The 22,486-nt window shown below is 38.0% G+C and overlaps 1 protein-coding gene across 1 annotated transcript in view; it reads right to left on the minus strand.

Moving 5' to 3' along the window:
• Nucleotides 1–11,932: 11,932 nt before the first annotated feature.
• ERAP2 (endoplasmic reticulum aminopeptidase 2) overlaps nt 11,933–22,486 on the minus strand; it is a 43,710-nt gene continuing 33,156 nt past the window's right edge. Inside the window, exons 14-19 of the mRNA XM_043464588.1 lie at nt 21,118–21,274; nt 20,447–20,631; nt 17,160–17,321; nt 16,519–16,659; nt 14,477–14,558; nt 11,933–13,742 (exon numbers count right to left, since the gene is read on the minus strand). Of these exons, the coding sequence (XP_043320523.1) occupies nt 13,599–13,742; nt 14,477–14,558; nt 16,519–16,659; nt 17,160–17,321; nt 20,447–20,631; nt 21,118–21,274 (871 nt within the window). The 3' untranslated portion in view covers nt 11,933–13,598. The remainder of the gene's footprint in view (nt 13,743–14,476; nt 14,559–16,518; nt 16,660–17,159; nt 17,322–20,446; nt 20,632–21,117; nt 21,275–22,486) is intronic.

Consider the following 22,486-nt stretch of genomic DNA (forward strand, 5'->3'; position numbering starts at 1 on the left):
ACGCGTTCCTCGTGGATGAACTGTTCCTTCTGCCTTGTGCTTTTCCCTGCTTGTTCCTTCTTGTCTTTCAGTGCTCAACTCAAATGTCATCTCTTCAGAGCTCTTCCCTGGCCCCCCAACGGAAAATAGGTCCAAACATGATCTGCTGAGTAAAGACTGAGCCCTGCTTTACTATCTTCAGAGCACTGTCTAAAACAGTGTTTTTGTTCCTTCTTTCATTATTACCAATCTCTCTTTCCAGAATGCAAGCTCCAGGAAGACAGGGTCATTTCCTTCATAAAGGGCTGTATCCTAAATCCTAGGATTTGTGAATGGATGCCAAGGTTTTTAGAGTTCTAGTTCTCTTGCAATGTTGAAAACCCTTCCAGAGAACGTTTCTATATTGAGTGGTGTGTTTGTGATCAGTACAGAGAAGGTCTGTATCGTATGACACTTCAAAGTTGCTCTCTTCTCTTGACATTGTGTTAACGACAATCAGAGCCCTTAGGCTGCCTCCTCAGCAACCCCCCTCCCCCCACTCAACTTCAGAACCAAAAATAGGAAGTGAACCACAGGGGCTGGTACATAAGTGTTCAAATATCATATAGTATTTGTAGGGCTGGATTTTGTTAAAAGGACCCCAAAGGACTCCTATTGCTTAGATAGGAGGCTCTTACCTATATTTTCAGTTCAGTTCAGTAGCTCAGTCGTGTCTGACTCTTTGCGACCCCATGGTCTGCAGCAAACCAGGCCTCCCTTGTCCATCACCAACTCCTGGAGCTTGCTCAAACTCATGCCCATTGAACTGGGGATGCCACCCAACCATCTCATCCTCTGTCCTCCCCTTCTCCTCCCGCCTTCAATCTTTCCCAACATCAGGGTCTTTTCCAGTGAGTCAGGGTCCTGTCATGTTCCTTTGGAGTTATTTTTGCAGTCAAAGCACTTAGAGATATTTACAGCTCCACAGCTTGTTAAATCTCCTCACCTCACCTCACCTGTAAGCTGGAGTCTGTCATGCTTTTAAGTGTGAAACACATTACCTTGTGTTTCGTCTTAAATACGTCAATTCTTCAGAGACTTGTAAAAATGCTTCACCATTGCACTAACAAATATAGGTGGATGATCATATCTTATGTGATTTGTTTGGCATAAAGACAAATAACTTCTTTATCTTCCCTTTGCCAACTTCTTGCCTCCTGTTCCTACCCAGGCATGGGTATGCCCACCTGCATGCACACACGTGTGCACACACACACACACACAAATACATAAGGACCATTTAAAGAAGTGTGGGTTTGTATTGGAGATAGAAAGAGTAACAAAAATCAAAATGTTTCAGAATCCTATCTACCTTCAAAAGTATAAAGATGAATTTTGTTTTGTTTTAGTCTGGGTTTTTATTTTTTGGATCCTATTTTACATTTCACTTCATAAAGCCTTTCTGAGGGAACACTGTTTCACAGACTCATGCTGAAACCCATTATGCTTCAGTCTCTAACCTCCTCCTATCCTCCCACACAGAACTTCCTCTTTAGTGAAGGGCATAATACTTTAAATTATTATGAAGTAACTATTCGCTATCAGAGGAGATAGTGTGACATTATCTACTATACTCATTTAGTCTTTTTGGAATCCTTGATGTCTATTTAACATTTGAAAGCCAAAAATTTGGAGGGCTAATTATAATGTATAATAAATAGCATGAAAGGGAAATATGAGCTCCTTGAATAACAAACAGTGTTTGGTTATAAAGAAGCAGCAAACTTGTTAGTCAATGAAAATAGGAACTTTTTTTCATCAAAATAAAACGCTTCCTATTCCATGGACAGCTAATCCAAGCCTTATTGAACAGATGAGGGAATTGAAATCTAAGAGGTTAGAGGATTTACTCACAGGTGGCAGACAGGATGGAACTCAGGTGGTATGAGCTCTACACCATAACTCTGGAACTTTCTGTTTCTTCCCTTTTCCCACAGGGAAATTAAGGTCAATGACAATAATCCATGGAATGGATATGAATTAAAGAGAAATATAGCTACCCTCAGGCTACCACTGTTTAATTGATACTCCCATATAATTTATTGATAGTCCACATCAAATTTAGGTTTAGCATTATTAAGTAAGCTTTCTAACTTTGAAATAGACAATTAAAATACATTAATTCAGTGCACATATTTGAAAATGATATTTATCCACTTCTTGAATAAATGGTGGATGCAGCTTCCTGCCAGGACACAGATGACCACCATGAACTTTCCAGTCACTTCAAGGACTGGAGGAGTAGATATCTCATTACTCCAATAACCTATTTGCAGCACACATACCCTGCATCGATTATGATGCTTGACGTTATAGCAAGTTGAGAAATGTTTAGAGCACAGAGGAAAGCAGAATAATTATCCAACAGAATTCTTTTGTAACTTGTGTATGCGTGCTCAGTCATTCACTCATGTCCAGTTGACCCCACATACTGTAGCATGCCAGGTTACTCTGTCCATGGGATTTCCCAGGCAAGGATGCTGGAATGGGTTGCCATTTCCTTCTCCAGGGGATCTTCCTTAACCAGGGATTGAACCTGTGTCTCCTGCACTGGCAGGAAGATTCTTTACCACTGAGCCAGCTGGGAAGCCCTTGTATCGTGTGCGTGCTTAGTCGCTCAGTGGTGTCCAACTCTTTGTGACCCCATGAACTGCTCCTCTGTTCATGGAACTCTCCAGGCAAGAATACTAGAGTGGGTAGCCATTCTGTTCTCCAGGGATCTTCCCAGCCCAGGGATCAAACCCAGGTTTCCAGGCAGGAAAGTTTGCTGGCAGATTCTTTACCATCTACTCACCTGCGAAGTCCTTGTATAGCTTAGAGTTTAGTAAAAAGATTCAGCCAAATGAAGTAAAAGGTTATCAAGAAGGAGCAGTCATATACTAGTGCACATGCTTTGGACTACAAAAAAAATATGCTGAATCAAATTAGTTTGAAGAATAAGGACATTTACCATCCCATATACCAGGAGAAGAAATAAGGCAACCTCCAGTCAGAGCTCCCCAACCTTGTCAAAAACCCAATTTCTCACTCCGTGTACTCTCTGAGCAGTTTTCAGAGACTGAGGGCCATTTAGTCGACACGGTGGCTGTGGCGGAGGAAGAAGAAAGAACCTTTCTCTTGATGTCTCTTTCTCAAGAACAAAGAAACTTCTCTAAGAAATACCCTACTAGAATTCTTCCTAAGTTTCATTTGCCAAAACTGTATTATGTACATTTCTAAACCAGTCCCTGGAAATGAAAATAAAGTTCCTGTAATTGGTGTCTTAGACAAAGCAGGGTCTAGGATCACTTCCCTTATTTCATATGGGGACAAAGAGGGCACTCAGACAAACTCATTTTTCTTATTCAGAAAGGAAAAAGAGATTAAGTGAACCAAAAGTTAGGTAGGCAACCTAAATGTCTACCCAATGTTATGAATACTGATCTATTTTAACAACTTTTGGCATTTAATCTTGTATCTTTTTAATGTGCTATAGCTTAATAATAGCATCCCCACGCGCCCCCCTCCCCGCCCACTTCAAAACTACAAGCATAGATACAAACACAAATACCAGGACTTCAGTGTTCCTGAGTATCTTTATACCCAAAGGAATCTAAGTCATAATGTATGTGGGGTAACTGAGAAGTTCAGAAGGAGTTGTGATTTGCCCACAATCATATATCGATCGAGCTGCTCAATCAGAAAAGGAGACTCTTGTCTTTTCAAATCCAGTTCTAAGCTCCTTTCTCAATATTGTTCACCATTGTACCTACACTACTTGGCAAGATCCTTCTGACATTTGAATCAAGTTCCCTAATCTGTTTGCATTATATTTGCTTGATTGCATGTTTATCAAAACTAGCCACCTTATATTTATTTATATTTATATATTATAGTTATAATTTATATTTTATATTTATATATTAATTTATATAAAAAATAATTTATATTTATATATTATGTTTATAATCAGAAATAATTGAAAAACATTTAAAAATAAAATAGCTTGTTTCTAACAAGCAAGAAACAATAAGTTATAATCTAAGAAAATATTTAAAGGGTAATTTATTTTTAAAGAGATTAATTCACATACTTATGTTGTCATTAAGGCAAGAACTACAAAAAAGGGAGAAAATCTAAAAAAGAAATTAATATCTGTTATCCAATAACTTCTAACAGAGAAGAGAAATTTTAATTTTGTAGTGTTACCTTCTTGTTTTACTAAGCATCTTTATAATGTTTACCTTTGTTAAGCTTAAATCTAAAAAGCATAAGGTCTGCTTAGGTAGCTAAGAGCCAAATATTTTGATTTTTTTCAAAATCCTAAGATACTTGTATAAGAAATGTAAAGATAGAACCCAATTCAATGTAATTTTTCATATGATTGATCAATATAACTAAGATCTGAAACCTAAAAATGTTATCTTATTAAATCTTGAATTTTGACATGAAAGTAACTACCAAAATGGAAAAATGTCTTAGACATTGTATTAGCTTTCTAAGGCTGCTGTAAAAAAAAAAAAAGAAAGAAACCCCCCATAATCCAAGTGACTGGAATAACAGAAAATTATTGTCTCGTAGTTCTGGAGGCTGGAAGCCCAACATCGGGGTGTCTGTGGGTCCATGTTCCCTCTGAAGGCACCAGGGAAAGATATGTTCCAGGCCTCCCTTCTGGTTCCTAGTAGTTCCTTGACTTATGGCAGTAAAGCTCCAGGCTTCACAAGGCCTCCTCCCTGTTGCCTGTCTGTGTCCATTTCGCCCCCTTTAACAAGGACACTCCTCAGTTAGAAGCAGGAGTCCATCCTACTCCAATAGGACCTCATCTTAACTAATTACTTCCCTGGCTTCCCTGGTCAGGGAAGTAGGTAGGTGTCCCTACTGTCAGGCTCCCCTGACAGTAAAAGCATCTGCCCGTAATGCAGGAGACCCAGGTTGGATTGCTGGGTTGGGAAGATCCCCTGGAGAAGGATATGGCAACCCACTCCAGCACTCTTGCTTGGAAAATACCATAGATGGAGGAGCCAGGTGGGCTACACAAAGAGTCGGACACAACTGAGCAACTTCACGTTTTTTCTTTTCTAATTACATTTCTGACTCTATTTCTAAATAAAGTCAAATTCTGAGGTATTGAGGGGTATGATTCAGCATATGAATTTTGGGAGGACACAGTTCAACTCATCGTAACAGCATTTTTCTAATGGAAATAAGACAAGGGTGAAGACAAATTTGTCTTCCCAGGACAGCATCCCAAGAAGTGAAAAGACAACCCAAATAATGGAAGGCCATTTTTGCGAAGAATATACTTCACAAGGGACTTGCATCTAGAATATATAAACAGCTCTTACAACTAAGTAATAAAGGACAAAAAAACTAACTAAAAACAGGCTAAAGATCTGAAGATACACTCCTCCAAAGAGGATACACAAATGGCCAATAAACACATGAAAAATTTCAATATTATCAGCCATGAGAGAGATGCAAATACAAACCATAATGAGGTACCCCTTCATGCCTTGGCTAGACATAGGCAGAGGATGGCTAGAATCAAGGAGCCAGATACTAATAACTGTTGACAAGGATGTAGAGAAATTGGAAGCTCATATACTGCTGGTGGAAATAATGCAGCTGTGCTGAAAAACAGTCTGGCATTTCCTCCAAAGATTAAATATGGAGTTGATCCAGCAATTTCACTCCTGGTTATGTACCCAGAAGAACTGAAAATTTATGCTCATACAAAAACTGGTAAATGAATGGTCATAGGAAAGTGAAAGTCACTCAGTTGTGCCCGAATCTTTGCAACTCCATGGACTGTAGTCCATGGAATTCTCCAGGCCAGAATACTGGAGTGGGTAGCCTTTCCCTTCTCCAGTGGATCTTCCCAATCTAGGAATCGAACCCGGGTATCCTGCGTTGCAGGTGGGTTCTTTACCAACTGAGTTACCAGGGATGCCCATGGTCATAGGAGCATTATTCAAAATAGCCAAAAAGTGTGAACAACCCAAATGTCCATCAAAGAAGCCAAATACAGAACATCATATGTTGTATTATTTGATTTTTTGTTTTTAAATGTCCAGACTAGGCATGTCTATAGAGGAAAAAAAAAATAGATTAGTTGTTGCCTAAGAGTGAAGAGAGGAAGGAAGTGACTTCTAATGAGTACAGATTCCTCCTGGGGGTGATGAAAATGCTCTTAAAATTGACCATGTTGAGAAGTGCACAGTTCTGTAAATAAACTAAAAACCACTGCCTCTGACTGGGGCAAGCTGCTTAACCTCCTCGGGTTTCATTTTCTCCTTGCAAACTAAGGACAACTACCTTCCTCTTCAGGTTACTGTGAGGATAAGGTGAACTAACACACCAAAAATGCTTTCAGGCAGAGACTGGCAAAAAATAAGCACCAAAGAGGTATTTGCTATTATTATTAAATGTGAATTGTGAAACTTTAATTTCATGTACATGGTGTGAAAAAATGAAAGAGTAGACTCACAAAGTATACTGCAAGAGCAAACCAATTTTTCTAACACTGACATATTTTAACCTAATAATTTAAAATAACGGTATCCTGAGAAAACCAAGTTTTTGGTGTCGAGTTGATACAAGTCCGGCAACAGAAGAGGCCTCTCTGGGGCAGAGATGGTAGGCCCTGCTCCAGATGTGAAAAGCAAGCACAGGCCCTAAAAGTCAGAGGATATAAAAAAATCTTTTTAGAGAGGATCTCCAGCGGCAATTTTTGAATGACTTACTCTCTCTAGGGAGGTGTTTACACTTCTGAAGATACTGATTTTCATTCTCCGTTATTTCTTACAGCTGTGCTGAAACAGATGGGTGCCTCTGATTCATTCAAGTAGAATGTGTCCTTCAGGTTTTTGTTTGTTTTTGACCAGGAGAAAGGTCCTGTAATATTTATGCAGAAAATGACAGTTGGCCACAGTTCTTGGCTGACTCTAGGCTGACTCAGATGCCTCTTCCTCCCTCTGGCTGATGGTTGCCTGCACAGCCTGTTATTCAGTCAGCATTGCTTGTGGGATGCCCATGGTGTGCAGAGACCAAAGAGAGCCAAAAACAAAACAGGAGCTAAGGTTTTGCTTTTAAGGCTTTCCAATCAGGGCCAGCGCACGGGATTCATTCACAATGCATAATACATGATGCGCCATTATACAATCATGTACCAGCAGGAGCCTCTGAGGCAAAATTGCCAAGTGGTCTTGTCTCTGAGTTCTCTGAGGTCTCATTTTCTATTTTTTCTTCCTCACTTCTAGGTGCTGCTTCACATAGTCAATACATATGTATCAAATGCCGTCTGTATACAGTATCCATTAAAAAGAGTACCAGATACTGCCCTCCAGAGCTTTGTACCCAAACAGTCCTTTCTGGGGGTATTGCTTTCATTCCAGAATCCACTCCCCCAGTTCTCTTCTAGCTTGAGGGTCTTCTCTCCTTACAGCCCTTTTGCCAGTTAGCTATAAAGAAGTGAAGTGAAAGTGAAGTGAACTCGCTCAGTCGTGTCCAACCCTTTGCGACCCCATGGACTGTAGCCCACTAGGCTCCTCCGTCCATGGGATTCTCCAGGCAAGAATACTGGAGTGGGTTGCCATTTCCTTCTCCAGGGTATCTTCCTGACCCAGGGATCGAACTTGGGTCTCCCGCATTGCAGGCAGACGCTTTAACCTCTGAGCCACCAGGGAAGCCAGCTATAAAGAAATAAATATTAATCTAAAAAAACAAAATCAAGGGACTTCCTTGGTGGTCCAGTGGTTAAGACTTTACCTTCCAATGTACAGGTTGTGGGTTTGAACCCTAGTCAGGAAGCTAAGATCCCACATATCTCCCAGTGAAAAAATCAAGACATAGAACAGAAGCAATATTGTGACAAATTCAATAAAGACTTTAACAATGATCCATATAAAAAAATCTTTTGAGAAGTCACACTAAAGCATGATTAAGGAATTACAATTTAATATTTTAAGTTTCATTAACCGAAAGGGATGAATCTATAATTGTGGAATTATAGAAGAAGAGGCCACTAGATAAGGAGGGATGTATTTTTGGGGAAAAAAAAATCCATAAGTTTCCCTTTTTAGGCAGCACTTAGATTGGGCTTTGAAAGGTCAGTACTGAAGGTGTTTTTTCTTTCTAGGTCCTCAGTGAGGTGGTGGAGCCAACACTACCTCCCTTGGACTTAAAATCCAAATACTTTGGCTTCCCAGAGAAATAGTCAACTGAAAGTAGGTGATTAACATGTTTTTCCTACCTGGTAATGGCATTTCTAGAACATAGAGCATTATTTTTAAGACTGTGCTTTGATCAGTAGTATCAAAACTATTTTCTGGAAGAAGAACTGACTCATTTGAAAAGACCCTGATGCTGGGAAAGATTGAAGGTGGGAGGAGAAGGGGACAGCAGAGGATGAGATGGTCGGGTGGCATCACTGACTCAATGGACATGAGTTTGAGTAAACTCTGGGAGTTGGTGATGGACAGGGAGGCCTGGTGTGCTGCAGTCCACGGGCTCGCAAAGAGTCAGACATGACTGAGAGACTGAACTGAACTGAGAACAAGAATAAACAAATACAAACCTTCCATTGCTACCCAGCTTCTGTCGTTAACCAACAACTTATTCATTGCTGAATAAACAAATACAAACCTTTAATTGCTTCCCTGGTAGCTCAGATGGTAAAGAATCTGCCTGCAATACAGGAGACCCGGGTTCAATCCATGGGTTGGGAAGATCCCCTGGAAAAGGAAATGGCAACCCACTCCAGTATTCTTGCCTGGAGAATCCCTTGGACAAAGGATCTTGGTTGGCTACAGTCCATGGGGTTGCAAAGAGTCAGACATGACTGAGCAACTTTCACTTTCACTTTTATTCATTGCTGCTTAAGTGACCTAATTCAGTCCCTGAGTGTGACTTGAATTAACTCACTCAGGACATAGGGTCTGACTCTGATGGGTTCTAACTGTCTGGATCACACAGATTGTGTATACTTATTTCAGACCAGAGCTTTTCTTTAATCCTTATCAGCTGACATATCTCTACTTGTTTACCCTTTCCCAGCTAAAATAAACTCTACTTGTTCTTCTAAGATTTCTGCTTTTACTCTTTGACTCTACATCTGGAGATATGAATAGGAAGAAATAGGAAGAAAATAAAATTTCATATCTGCAGCCATGGAGACAACTATTTCTCTTTCAGAAAAAGTTCCCCTACCCCCTTTCCCCACCTTTTTCCATATTAAATTTTTAGAGTGTTCTATTTACACTTATTCCAACTCAAAATATTAGAAATGAGTCAGGCTTTCCTAACTTACTGGTTTACTAGAAAATAGTTTTTAAAAAAGAGTACTGTGATAAAGGGGCTCCCCAGGGGGCACTAACAGTCTGCCAATGCAGGAGACATGGGTTGGACCCCTGGGCCAGGAAGATCCCCTGGAAGAGGAAATGGTAATCCACTCCAGTATTATTGCCTGGAGAATTCCATGGACAGAAGAGCCTGGTGGGCTACAGTCCATGGGCTCTCAGAGAGTCACACATGACTGAGCGTCTGAGCACACAGCAGATTGCACGGTTCTAAAACTGAGAAATAATGTCCTTTGTATCTTTTAAGTCTTTTCATAGGCAATTTGCTCTGCCTACTTTAAAATGAGGCTTGTGATTATAATTGAAGACTGTTTGGATGACTAGAGGGACATGCCAGGTGGTATTAACATGGGAACTCCTTACAGAGGCATGAACCCAAAATATTGTATTGAAAACAAGAAATATGGTATAATTCAAAAGAGGAAGATATGAACTTTGAAGTGTGGGACGTCATGTGTGTAATACCTAAAGATGGGAATTAATGAGTCATGTACTGAGAATAGAAAACTGGTTATCCAAACTTATCTGGGAGTATGGGAGAAGAAAAGGACTTTGGGAGGAAGGAGAACAAATTAGCCAAAGATCTTGAAATTACAGTTGCAAAGTAAAGTTTGCAGAAGCGATTGAGACAGTAATGTTTTCCTATCTTGTTAAGTCTGCATTTCTCAGACTTTCTAACCATTTCTCTTTAATGAATATTGGAAAATTTTCCTGATTTAAATCCTGAACAAACAGTCTGTACTTAAGTTTGATACACGAATAGGCACCCCACAACATTATTTCTGAGAAATCGATATTATACAATCAATACCACAAACCAATTTCCACCCTAAGGAGTCTCTCATATAAGTGTTAGGCGTTAGCATATTGGAAAAAAGTTGTAATGGTTTCTGGGAATGTGCTAGACTTGGTACCCTGACTAACCTTCTTGCTACAAATAACTAAAACTGTAAAATGAAATATATTTTTTCAAATTATTTGAGTGCATTGGTCACCTGAAAAGTAGTGGAGAATAGTCGTATATAAAAAACGAAGTTAAAGCAGGAAACCTGGGTTAGCAGAAGGCTGAAGCCAGTGTTAACCTTGAGGGCTAAAGTTTCCGTTTTCAAGGCTTTGAGAATGGAAGGGATTGAGGTTGAAGCTAGAACCAGCCACACTTATGTTAGGGAACATAATAGAAAACAAAATTCAGGTGTAGGATGTTTACAAACGACTCATATGAAAGTAAAGCATATAGAAAAATTCAAACAGGGTTCAAGAAGATGCACAAAGCAAATACAAACCCAAAGAAACCAGTGGCATAACCATGTAAGTAGCTGGAGAAACTGTCCCTTACTGTGGAAAGGATTACTAGATACAAAAAAATTACCATTTGATACTGACAAGTAAGAATATAAGGGTAAGAAGAAAGCGAATTAACACCTCCTTTCAGGAAAATAATTTGGCATTACCTATTAAAATATTAGATTCTGTAAAATATACATACACTTCAAATCCAGCAAACCCACTGCTTTCATAATCCCTTTCACTCTTTTTTCTTTAGGACTTGGAGACATGACTGATAAGATTAAGGTTTTAGCAAGCGGACAACAGATGGTTGATTGAAAGTCTGTAAATGTAATTACGTGTAGAATGAAAAATAGTGACATAGTCAAATGGAAATAAGGTCATAATGAATTCAGATAAAGGGGTATTTTGTTGCAGAGTATAAATGTGGCCACTATAAACAATCTTGTATTTCATAGACATTAATGTTTAAGTAGAAAACTAGGTCCTGTGACTATATAGAGGCTCTCCTTATAGCTTGAAACGGAATAACCCCTTTCCCTGCCAAAAAAAATTCCAAAACATAAAACAAACCTAAGAACTTCCCTCAGAAAATCAGGATCTCTCCAGGAAGTTCCTTGCCAGGCTTGCTTTTCCAAAACTTCAAATAGACCCAGTAACATAGCAGAGTTAAATGCAGAAGTAGGTACATGAAGTAGGTAAAGAAATCATATCACGGTAGTGAGTTGGACCCTTGAGGGCTGAAAGACCTATTCTCTGGGACACAAACCCTGAAAGGGAACAAGCCATTGCTCTGGGCTCCCCTGACCTGGAAGGTTTTCAATCTGAGTGGGCTTTGGAAACCACAAAATTTTCCCTCTGCCTCTGTGGGGAGTCAGGGAAGCATGCTGAAGTTGGGTCTGGTCACTCCATCGTTATTCGTGATATTGTATATAGATTTTTTCTTGACTTGCTTGTTCATTCAAGGTGAAAGTGAAAATGAAGCCTCTCAGTCGTGTCTGGCTCTTTGCAACCCCATGGACTGTAGCCTACCAGGTTCCACCATCCTTGGGATTCTTCAGGCAAGAGTACTGGAGTGGGTTGCCATTTCCTTCTCCAGGGGATCTTCCCGATTGAACCCGAGTCTCCTGCATTGTAGGCAGACGCTTTACCCTCCGAGCCACCAGGAAAGGCCTCATTCAAGGTAAAAGAAACTAAAACTAACTTTAGCCAAGCCTTAGTTTGTTTTAGGGGTCTAGCATCCACCATAAAGGTTTTGAAATACCACACTAATAAATGTGTTTCTTTTTTTCAAAAAACTCTTTATTCATTAAAACATCACTGTCTCAGCACTTCTCATGTTCACTCTCATCAAATAACAAAATTTCCACTTTCTTTACTCAATTCTTGAGAATCTGAGAGATTAAAAATTGTAGTTAAATAAGGGACTAAAAGGAAGAGAATTAAAACCCTGGAAACTTACGGCAGATAAGTTATTACCCAAGAGAAAGAACTTTTCTTACTACCGGCAATATTAATGGCACAATTCAACCAAAGCTCATATATATTTTACTGCTTAATTTACATATTATTTTGGTGGAAAAAATAGAATTTTTTATTCTTTCAGTTTCTTTATGCAAAAACACATACACTTCTACAGGGACATCCCTTAGATGTTATATAAACATTGTAAGGCCATGAACAGGCCAACTCTAGAGTCCAAGATGCTTGAAAGACTCCAAGAAATTATTTAAAAACAAACTTAACAAAACATGTATTGGGTCACGCCCATGTCCATCCAAAATGTATCCTGTCTCTGACTGTGGCAGTAGAGAAAGTTCTACAGACCTTTATGACATTACTTTAAAAGGGATTGGATAACACCCCACCACCCTGCTCCCACCCAAATAATCCCAGCCTTCTTTGATCACCAAGATGAGACAGTAATCTGTGTATTGATTCAAATCTTTCAAGAACTTATTATAATTTATACTGACTTATATGTGGATCATGAATTTAATAAACATACTACCTTTATTTAGAGTGATGTTTTATTTCTAATACCTTAGTCAAACAATTAAGTCAAACAATTTCAAAGATGGAGATTCCCTTAAAATGTGAAGAAATGCCAAAACTGGTTTACAAAATATAGTGATACATTTAAATATTTACATCAAACTAAGCCAAAATGTATACAGAATATATTGAAGCCAAAATAGATCCAATAGTATCATCTAACTCTGCAATTTTCAAAAGATTTATTACAAATGCAATAGTGCGTCGGTTAAAGTGGAGTGGTATCATCTTTCTCTCCTGAACCACTGTGACTCCAGATTTAACTTCATTTAGAGATGACCTCAGAAGTCTTTCGAGGCTCTTCATGAATGTGAGACTCAAGCCAAAAGGCCTTCCTCGCTTCCTTGACAAACCCTGACGTCTAGTTTGTAATAACCTGAGATTTGGCGATGTCTGTTTTCCTGATCCATATGCTTCATAATTTGATTGAGATTTTACATGAATGATAAAAAATAAATAAACTATTTAGGCTGAGCTGAGAGAGCAGAAGGGTGAGGAGATGGAAAGATGTGAAAGAAAGATTTTTTTTTTTTGCAGACTAGTTATGTTTCCTTGGAAGTAACCTGGTTGGGAAAACTCCAGGATACTATGCAAGGCTTAAAAAGCATCAGAGAAGCAAAATAGTAGTTGCCTAAAGTGGGGCAGTGTAGACAGTCTGTGTTGCGGCAGCTATTTCTATCTACATCCCCACATATCTCCATTATTCAGGAGGTTTACTTTAAAATAGGCTACTGGGGCTCCAGCCCAGCATCATATGTCCGTCAGCAAGAAGTGATAGCTGAGCCCAGGCAGCTGTGTAGGCTGACTTCTCGAGGCTTCTTTCTTGTTAAACTGTCTGGAACATTGGCTTGAGCTTTGCCCACTTCACGCAGACACATCTGATGTGCTGTTTTTATCGACCATTTAAATACTAATCAGTAGCCATTTCCTCAGGGTGGGAAGGTTCTTCTCCAGCCACTTAATATTTTTGGATATCGCTTCCAGAATAGTTTGAAATATATCTAGATGTGATCCTTGGGCCTTAAGATATTCAAAGAACAGTTTCACCTGAAAAAAAACCAAGAAAAGAATTACTGCTATGGTTCATAAAACACTTTCTCTTTCAAAGGGTTTCAAAACAGCTTGCAGATTATACAAACACAGGTGCAAGCATTTCTCTGACAACCTCTGAAAAGTTATTTTCTTCATCTCTTTTTGGGGCATAATTATTTCACTTTATCTTCAAACAATAGGTAAAGTAAGACAGGAATGACAAATGTTACAAGTAAGCACACTGTAGGTAAAAAAGGTAAGAGATTGAGTCAAGTTCTTAGAGTAAACAGTGATTTGGCATTTAAGTTCTGAATTTGCTTTAAAAGTAAATAAATTCAAGATTTATTGTGGAAAGAAACGTAAAACACAAGAATGCTTTTTAAAAAGAGGTTAGTAGAACTACCATAAAGAGTAATATTGTTAAAAAGACCTTCAAGCACTGTTTAAAACTTCAGTATAATCACTCAAGTGATTGTGATGATATAATGCAAACTAAAGAATACAAAAGGACTCATCCCTCAAGTGTAATTTTCATTTTGAATGAAATAATAATTTGAATGAAATAATTTGAATGAAATAATAATTTCATTAGTTCTGTCTCTTCCGTTTATTTGCTAGCTGACACTGGACAAATAGCTTATTTTCTTTTAATAAAATAACAACTTAAAACCAGATTGCATCTAAATTTACTTTCAATTCTGTAACTTGAACATTTATTTTTAAACTGTTGGCAATGGAGAGTCACAAACCTCCCGCAACTCATCCTTGGAAGAAAAATGAGATGTTGTGCCGGAGACGATCGTTCTCATGGGGAAGGAGCCCAACTCAAATCTGAAAATAAAAGGAATTTCATAGATGTAAGCAATAGGAACAATGACCTTATGTTTATAACATGCTATATATATTTAAACTATGTAACATTAGTAACTATATGATAAACCTGTACATTACAATGGATACTATCAATTACCACAAGAATAGCTCATATGCACCTGGTAAAATCTGAAAGCTATGAAATTTATCAAATTTGACCATAAAATTAAAATTTAGATAAAGCTTTTTTAGGAAATGTGACAAATGTTTATGTCTAAATTTAAGTTCATATTTAAAGCAGCAGCCTACAGTTTTCGAATGTGCATTCCATCAACAAAATTTTTTGACCAAGAATTTCCCAATATACATATTTTTATTTATGAATTATATGCACATACTAACTTAAAGGTAAAAAGAAAAACTTAAGAGTATAAGGTAAGAAATAATACATGTAGTAATGTTTTCTTCTTGCACTCTAAAGCATTGTCTTGCAGATTTCCCTAACTCATTTTGGACACCCCTGTGTTTAAACATCATATTTATTGTGGAATTGTCAGTGGAACTCTTGTTCAAAGCCACAGATGGCCTCCTTTACCCCCGTGTCTTAGAGAATTTGGCCACAGGTCAAAGGGCTTCATACTGTAAAGCAGAGCACAGATACATCTCAGACATGCTCCCAAGTCTGGGCTCTGCACATGGTTGGAAAGGAGACTAATTTCCACTTACAAAATAAATCTACATCATTGCAGAGAAATCTGATCATTCCAGGAGGGAACGGAGAGTCACGCAAAAAACAAAACCAATGGTTCCAGCAGGGTGTTTAAGGAAAGTGTTTTTTGTTTTGTTTTGTTTTTAGAACAGTCTCTAACTAATTTGGTCTCATGTGGATGTCAGCCCCTTTAAGGTCTTGAAGTGGGTAGAGATGTGCTTTTTGCTCACAAAAAGCTACCAGTGAGAACTCTGACTCCTTTATGACTAAGAAATGAGAGGGATGAGGAACTGAGGATGACTGACATCAGACATGCTAAATGACACAAAAATACAGAGCAAACTGCCAGCTCTTTCATTTAGGGTATTTTCCATAGAGTTAATAAGTGACATTTTGGAATTGGATGAGGAATGGTTGAGCACCTTTGCAGGGGTGTCTGTTGTGAGAGAAAGCAATGCCATCCTGTACATTCCAAGGAAATCTAGTCATTATTGCTTTTTTCCGGGACTATTTTAGGGCCAGGAGCATATTGCAGTGAGCTATAGGTCGTCCAAAAGTTGAAACCCCAGAAAAGACTCATAACCTATCTAGTTTTGGAAGGGAGCTCCCCAGACACTTCTGATTAATTTCTTCTATTGCCTCCAAGCTCTCCACTATGTTTGTTACCTCTCCAAGGGAACTGGAGGAAGGGATTAGTTATCTTCAAACTTTCTGAAGTTTTTTTCCCCCAGAACAAAACTGTATTAACAAAGTAAGTGAAATATTTTGCTGTACTATATATGGCTTCATTGCATTCTTCTGGGCTAGGGAGAGAGCCAGAAGGGAAAAGGGGATGGGGTTGATGACTGGATTTAACTCAGCTCTTACTTGTTCCCAGCAATTCTTCATTGCCTAAGTAACAGAAATCTGTTTCCCATCCCCTTTTCATTCCTCTCCCTCATACCTGGACAGAGGGCTAGTGAGTTTTAAAATCAACACACTTCATCAAACCATTTGAGTAAAAATAATGTCATTCATATGATTTAGGGAACATCTGATTAAACTTGGTTTTAGGCAACTGAAATATCTGGGTGGAAAAATACACATTGTGAAAGTCACTCAGTCGTGTCTGACTCTGCAACCCCGTGGAATTCGCCAGGCCAGAATACTGGAGTGGGTAGCCTTTCCCCTCTCCAGGGGATCCTCCCAGTCCAGGGATTGAACCTGGGTCTCTGCATTGCAGGCAGATTATTTACAAACTGAACTATTAGGATACAAACAAATACCAACTTTTTAAGGAGATGGGTCCAATTTTCTTTTACAAAGTTCCAGGCTAGTTGCTGCCCCTTTGGATTTCTGGCAATCGCAAAAAGAAGAGCTGCCAAGTCCTGCGTCTTGATAACCTTCCCTTCCATTCCTAGTTCAATTAACCTGAAGAAACAAAGATCACTTAATTTTTCACGGCATGTGTTCTATAATGGAAATTAACTCAGGCTATCAGCGTATTAAAAGAATCAGAGAGAAAAGGCACAACAAAAGTGTAATGAACCAAAAACAGTAGTAACCTCTCTACTGGCTAACATTTTTAATATTCCAGTTAAATGTTTGCTTTTCTCTAGAAGTAATTTTATCCACTTATTTCAGTAAAATTCAATTGGCATCTTATACACAAAAATTTATTTTTTAATAATAATAATTTTCCTCTAAGGTTCTGGCTGTAAAACATAGCTGTTTGCTTAGTATCAATCACATGATTAAGGAACATCTGTTTTCACTATGTGCATTTTGTCAATACATGGTTTTTGGAAAAAATTCAAAATGGTTCGAATCCTGATTTAATTATTATTATATGGCTCTGAAATTGATGGCTGGATTTTAGTAACTTTCCTGAATATGTGTAAGTTTACTTTTAACAATTTAAATTCACTTACTTCATTAACTTTTCCTGTTGTCTGCTGGTTGACAACGCATACAGAATTTTGTTTTTTTCAGCACCGGACAATGACAGCTCATATTGCTCTAAAAGGTAGTTCCATCCTGATGTTGTTTGAGCCCCCACGGAATACACGATCTTTAAAACATCTGTTGGGATACTGTAATATTAAGCGCAAAAGTGAAAAAAAATTCTATGAAAGAAAAAATTAGTTTTTCTTATTATGATTTTAAATTCTAAAACAGAATCACCCTTGAGTTATTTCCTGCTGTCGTTCAGTCACTAAGCCATGTCTGACTCTTTTCGACCCCATGGACCGCAGCACACCAGGCTTCCCTGTCCTTCTCTATCTCCCTGAGTTTGCTCAAACTCATGTCCATTGATTCAGAGATGCCATCCAACCATCTCATCCTCTGTTGCCCACTTCTCCTCTGCCCTCAGTCTTTCCCAGCACCAGGGTCTTTTCCAATGAGTCAGTTTTTCGTATCAGGTGGCCAAAGTATAGGAGTTTCAGCTTCCAGTGAATATCCGGGGTTGCCTTCCTTTCGGATTGACTGGTTTGATCTTCTTGCTGTCCAAGGGACTCTCAAATCTCCAACACCACAATTCAAAAGCATCAATTCTTTGGTGTTCAGCCTTCTTTATGGAAGAATTTTATGTACTATTACTTCACAAATCATTTGTGTTTTTTCCTACTGATGATAAAATGTTTAAAGAATAATAATCAAAAATTTAAACTACATGGAGAATCATGATGAGAAGCTGATAAAATTAATAAAAGAGGTGATTTCTGAAATAAAAATGCACTGGTTTGTATAGAATTCTGTCACTAAATTGTGTATATTGGTACTATATGATTTTTTTTTAAATTATTACTTGTTGCTTTAATGTCGCTTTAGGAGTATTTTCTAGTAGGCCCGTTTGAGGGCTATCTGACTCTCTAGGTATAAAAAATTGTAATTTAGCACAGTTGTTTAGAGTTCAGTCATTTATATTATAATTCTGTAAAATGATAGGATGCAATATTATTATTTTCTGTCCCCCTAAAGAGGACACCATGGTTTTCAAGTTTTATTGTCCTAAAGGATACTAACTAGTCTTTATTTTAATTTAGTTATGATTTTTAATTCCAAATATAATTGATCAGTAATAACTAATATACATATTGATGGCTTGGAAAACCCACAATACAGAGAAGCAGGGATGGGACAGGGAATTTGAATTTATCATACAGGGTCCATAACATTGTACTAGTCTCTATATAACTTACTTAACTGCCAAAGCTACCCAGTGAGATGGAAGAGTTACCCTAATTTTTTAAAAGTGGAAATAAAGTTCAGAAAGCTTAAGTAACTTGCACCAAGGTGACATATTAGCCTTTTTCGAGATGGGATTTAGACCTATGATTCTAAAACTGTACTATTTCCACTGTACTATATAAACATAAATACCCAAGAGCCTTTGAATCATGAAACAAAAAGTAACCAAATTATAATCCACATTATTTTTATTTTAGTTTATTTTACTAAAGGAAATCGGTCCTGGGTATTCATTGGAAGGACTGATGTTAAAGCTGAAACTCCAATATTTTGGCTACCTGACTCAAAGAGCTGACTCATTTGAAAAGACCCTGATGTTGGGAAAGATTGAGGGCAGGAGGAGAAGGGGACGACAGACGGTGAGATGGTTGGATGGCATCACCGACTCAATGGACATGAGTTTGGGTAAACTCCGGGAGTTGGTGATGGACAGGGAGGCCTGGCGAGCTGCGGTTCATGGGGTTGCAAAGAGTCGGACATGACTGAGCGATTGAACTGAACTGAACTGTACAAATTTATAAAAATTGGTAACAAATGAATTGTAAGTTCTTGAAAGGTAGGACACCTGGTTGTTTCTTTCACTAGCTTATTAGCACTAACTACTGTGCCTGGCACAAATGCAACAGGCAAAACATTATATTCTGAATTCATGAACGAATGAAGTAATCTATAAAGGATTAATACTGATGGTCTTAAGCTTTAAAAAAATAAACCTACAATATTTGATTATGTACTCTTGATTACAAGCTTAAATGAGATTTTCCTAGAATTTTTTCATAGGTATAGCATCCTATTCAACGTGTTGAACCATCACATCTACTGGACTTAAGTTACTCTAGGTACGATCATTCCTCTTGTAAGTAGCATAAAGACAGAATATATTCTGATGTGCTATAGGGCAGCAGAATGTTTATATTTTAGCCTCATTCATACAGTTTATTCAAACATGAACAAAAAGAAGAGAAAAATACAGCTAAAAGATTTTTTTTCCCCTAAAACTAATTTAGGCCTAAATCCTAAAGAGTGAAAAAGTCCAAAAAGAAGAAAACAAATTACTTTTTTAAAAAATAAGAAGTTAAGAAAAGATTTCAAAAAGCTCATGGAGATTTAGTTATATGGAGATAAATTGTGATAGCATTTCATAACAATTTGGCAGAGGAAAAATTGACACTGTTGCTTTACCTGGTACTAAAGCTGTGAATTTTTTTTCTATTCTAAAAAATGAATTTTCCTTAATTCACATACAGATTTGATTTCTCAAAACATCCAGCTTGAAAGTCAGGGTTTTAATAGCAACAGTATAAAATCATGTGTTGGACAGAAATCAAGGCTTACATTGAAAAGATTGTGGTGTCTTTTAGTACTACGGGTTGCAGCTGCTAGACTGAACTGCAACAGAATCCATTGATCACTGGGCATCGAGCTAATTACAACCACCACTGGAATCAATTTTGCCACCTTACACATCCTTTAGATGGCCCAAGTCATCAGTTTCCTATCAAAGCTGAAACTTGAGGCTAAGACGTGGTATGTGGGGTATGCGGTATGGTATTGGTTAATGAGGAAGTAAATATATTGAACAAAGCTCCCTCCCCACCACCTGGTTTTTTGTTTCATCAATTGATCATTGGTGTTTCGATTGCATGTACATTTCACATTGCTTTTTATCTTTAAAAGGCATTACTCTTGGAGATCGGGCACCACTCTAGACTACCCCACTTTCACCCTGTCTTTCTGAAACCATGCTAATGTTTATTAGCTTTTCCCTACAGGGAACTAAACCTCACTTCCCACAAAAATCTATTGAGCACTTACTATGTGGGAGCATGAAACAAGGGTATGTAATTCCCAACATGTTTTTTTTTTTTTTTCTATCCTCACTAAAAGGTTTTAGATTTAATGTCTTGCATGATCAAAGACTTTTACATCAAAAGGAAAGGAACAAAGAACAGAAGTCCAGATTTACTTTAATTTTCCACTGGATTCCATCCACTGAGAGAAGAGTTCAGTTGCTTTCTGGATGCAAGGAGCATGGTTCAGGTAACAGGCCAGCTTCAAGACAGTGGAGCGAAGCATTCTGTCCCAGACGGAGCCCTCGTCAACCCAGCTTTGCGTGTCAATCACTGGCTTAAAATACTGGAGAAGGTAATGCTGCAGAAAGCAGAGGATGGTTTACAGAGAGGCTAAATTTAGTTCTTCACACAGCTCTCGCTCACCCATCTAATGGGTTCAGCTCTAAACAGTCTGCATGAAACCTGTCCCGAAGCATAGAACTACTAATTTCTACATTTTGCTTCTCTTTTTCTGTTGTGTGGTCTCCACCCACCACAGTTCGTGTCTCCATTAGAAGTACAGTTTAATTTCTTATCTGAGAGGGGACTGTCAATTGATGTAAGATAAAATCCCCTTAGGAAGCATGCTTTGCTTATGACCCTGGTACCCAGGTCTTAGGGTGATGATGACAAGGACCAGGGGATATCCAACCATTAGGTGCTTAAGTGTTGACTGTGCTCCCAGCCAATTTCCTCAGATTCTCCAAGATTTAACCCCAAGAGTTCACACAAAATAGAACAAATCTCAGTGATCGTCCAGCTACTGTGTCTTTTACTTAATGAATCTTCTGAAAGGAACACAAACCTTGAGATTTTCAGTGACATCTGAAATGTTCCTTCTTTCCACCATGCGGTAAAACAATTCTAGGTATTCCAGACCTTTGAGAAGCGCGGGGATGCTTGTTTCATGTTGGAGGTAGCGAGTCAGGTCAAGAGCTTTGTCTAGGGTCAGCCTTCCTGCACTGAGGTATAAAACAAATGTCGGTGGTTTGTGCATATCTTACAGTTCTCAATATTTTAAGTAGTAAGATGATACAGAGAGCAATAACAGAAGCAGCTCATTATATTCAAACCACTTGGTTTAAATCCTGCCTCTTCACTGATGTGGGCAAATTAACCTCTGAGCTCCACCTGCCTCCTCTATATAATGGGAATAATATCAGAATCTACTTTAAATCTCTGTTGTGAGGATTAAATGAGTTAATATAGGTAAAGTGCTTAGAATAATGCCTAAACATAAATAAGAGCTTTCTAAATGAAATAAACAGCTAATATTAATATCTAGTACCAATAATATCAAACTTTTCATGTACTTGTTATTCTCTAATTGATTAATTTGTGGTTTTGAATTGTTCCTCCAAGTGTATTTGGAAATTTTGAGGACAGGTGCCATATCTTTTTTTTTTGACGTCCCTTCCTAGAGCCTAACAGAGAAGCTGCAGTTATTCTGAGTAGGCCGAAACAAGGACTTTCTTTGTTTTTAAAGAATCTATTTAGATTCTAAAGTGATATGTCTTCTCTATATTTTCCTTTACTGCAAACAAACAACAAAACTATTATTCTGAGTACTAAAACTTTAGTGCCTCTTCTATAGAGGAAGTAAATTATTATATTGTCACCTTCATAAAGTGGTTGCTCACTCATATTTCTGAGAAGACCTATGTCCCTGCAGTGTCTATAACCCATTCTTGCCAGCATCCAACTCTCAAATCAAGCATATTAGTTTGATATGGAAACAGACTCCAGAACAAAGATATCTGTGTTGGATTTTTCATTAATATAATGCCCTACCTCCTTTGGGTTTTTTAAAATTTTAAATGCTCATCTGAAACATGGGAACTGAAACTAGAAAGAAGTGGCATTAAAAAGAACCAACTTTTGTTGTGACTATACTCTTCTCAGTCACAATGACATACTGCTTTAAAACAGACCTACAGTACATTTTCTAAAAATTTCATCTGAAGACAGAGGGCTGGACCATATGCGCTACGATTTTATAGTCTGCTGTATTTTTAAAAATACAAATCCACAAAATGTCACTATTCCTTCCCACACGTGTAAGTGTCATAATATATGGTGCACTAGCTAAGTACAAATATAGTCACAACCTTTACAATTTTAAATGTTAAATCTAGTACACAATCCATTCATTACATTGCTCACACTGGGGAAAT

This window comes from Cervus canadensis, chromosome 4, assembly GCF_019320065.1.
Source record: "Cervus canadensis isolate Bull #8, Minnesota chromosome 4, ASM1932006v1, whole genome shotgun sequence".
Classification (NCBI taxonomy): domain Eukaryota; kingdom Metazoa; phylum Chordata; class Mammalia; order Artiodactyla; family Cervidae; genus Cervus; species Cervus canadensis.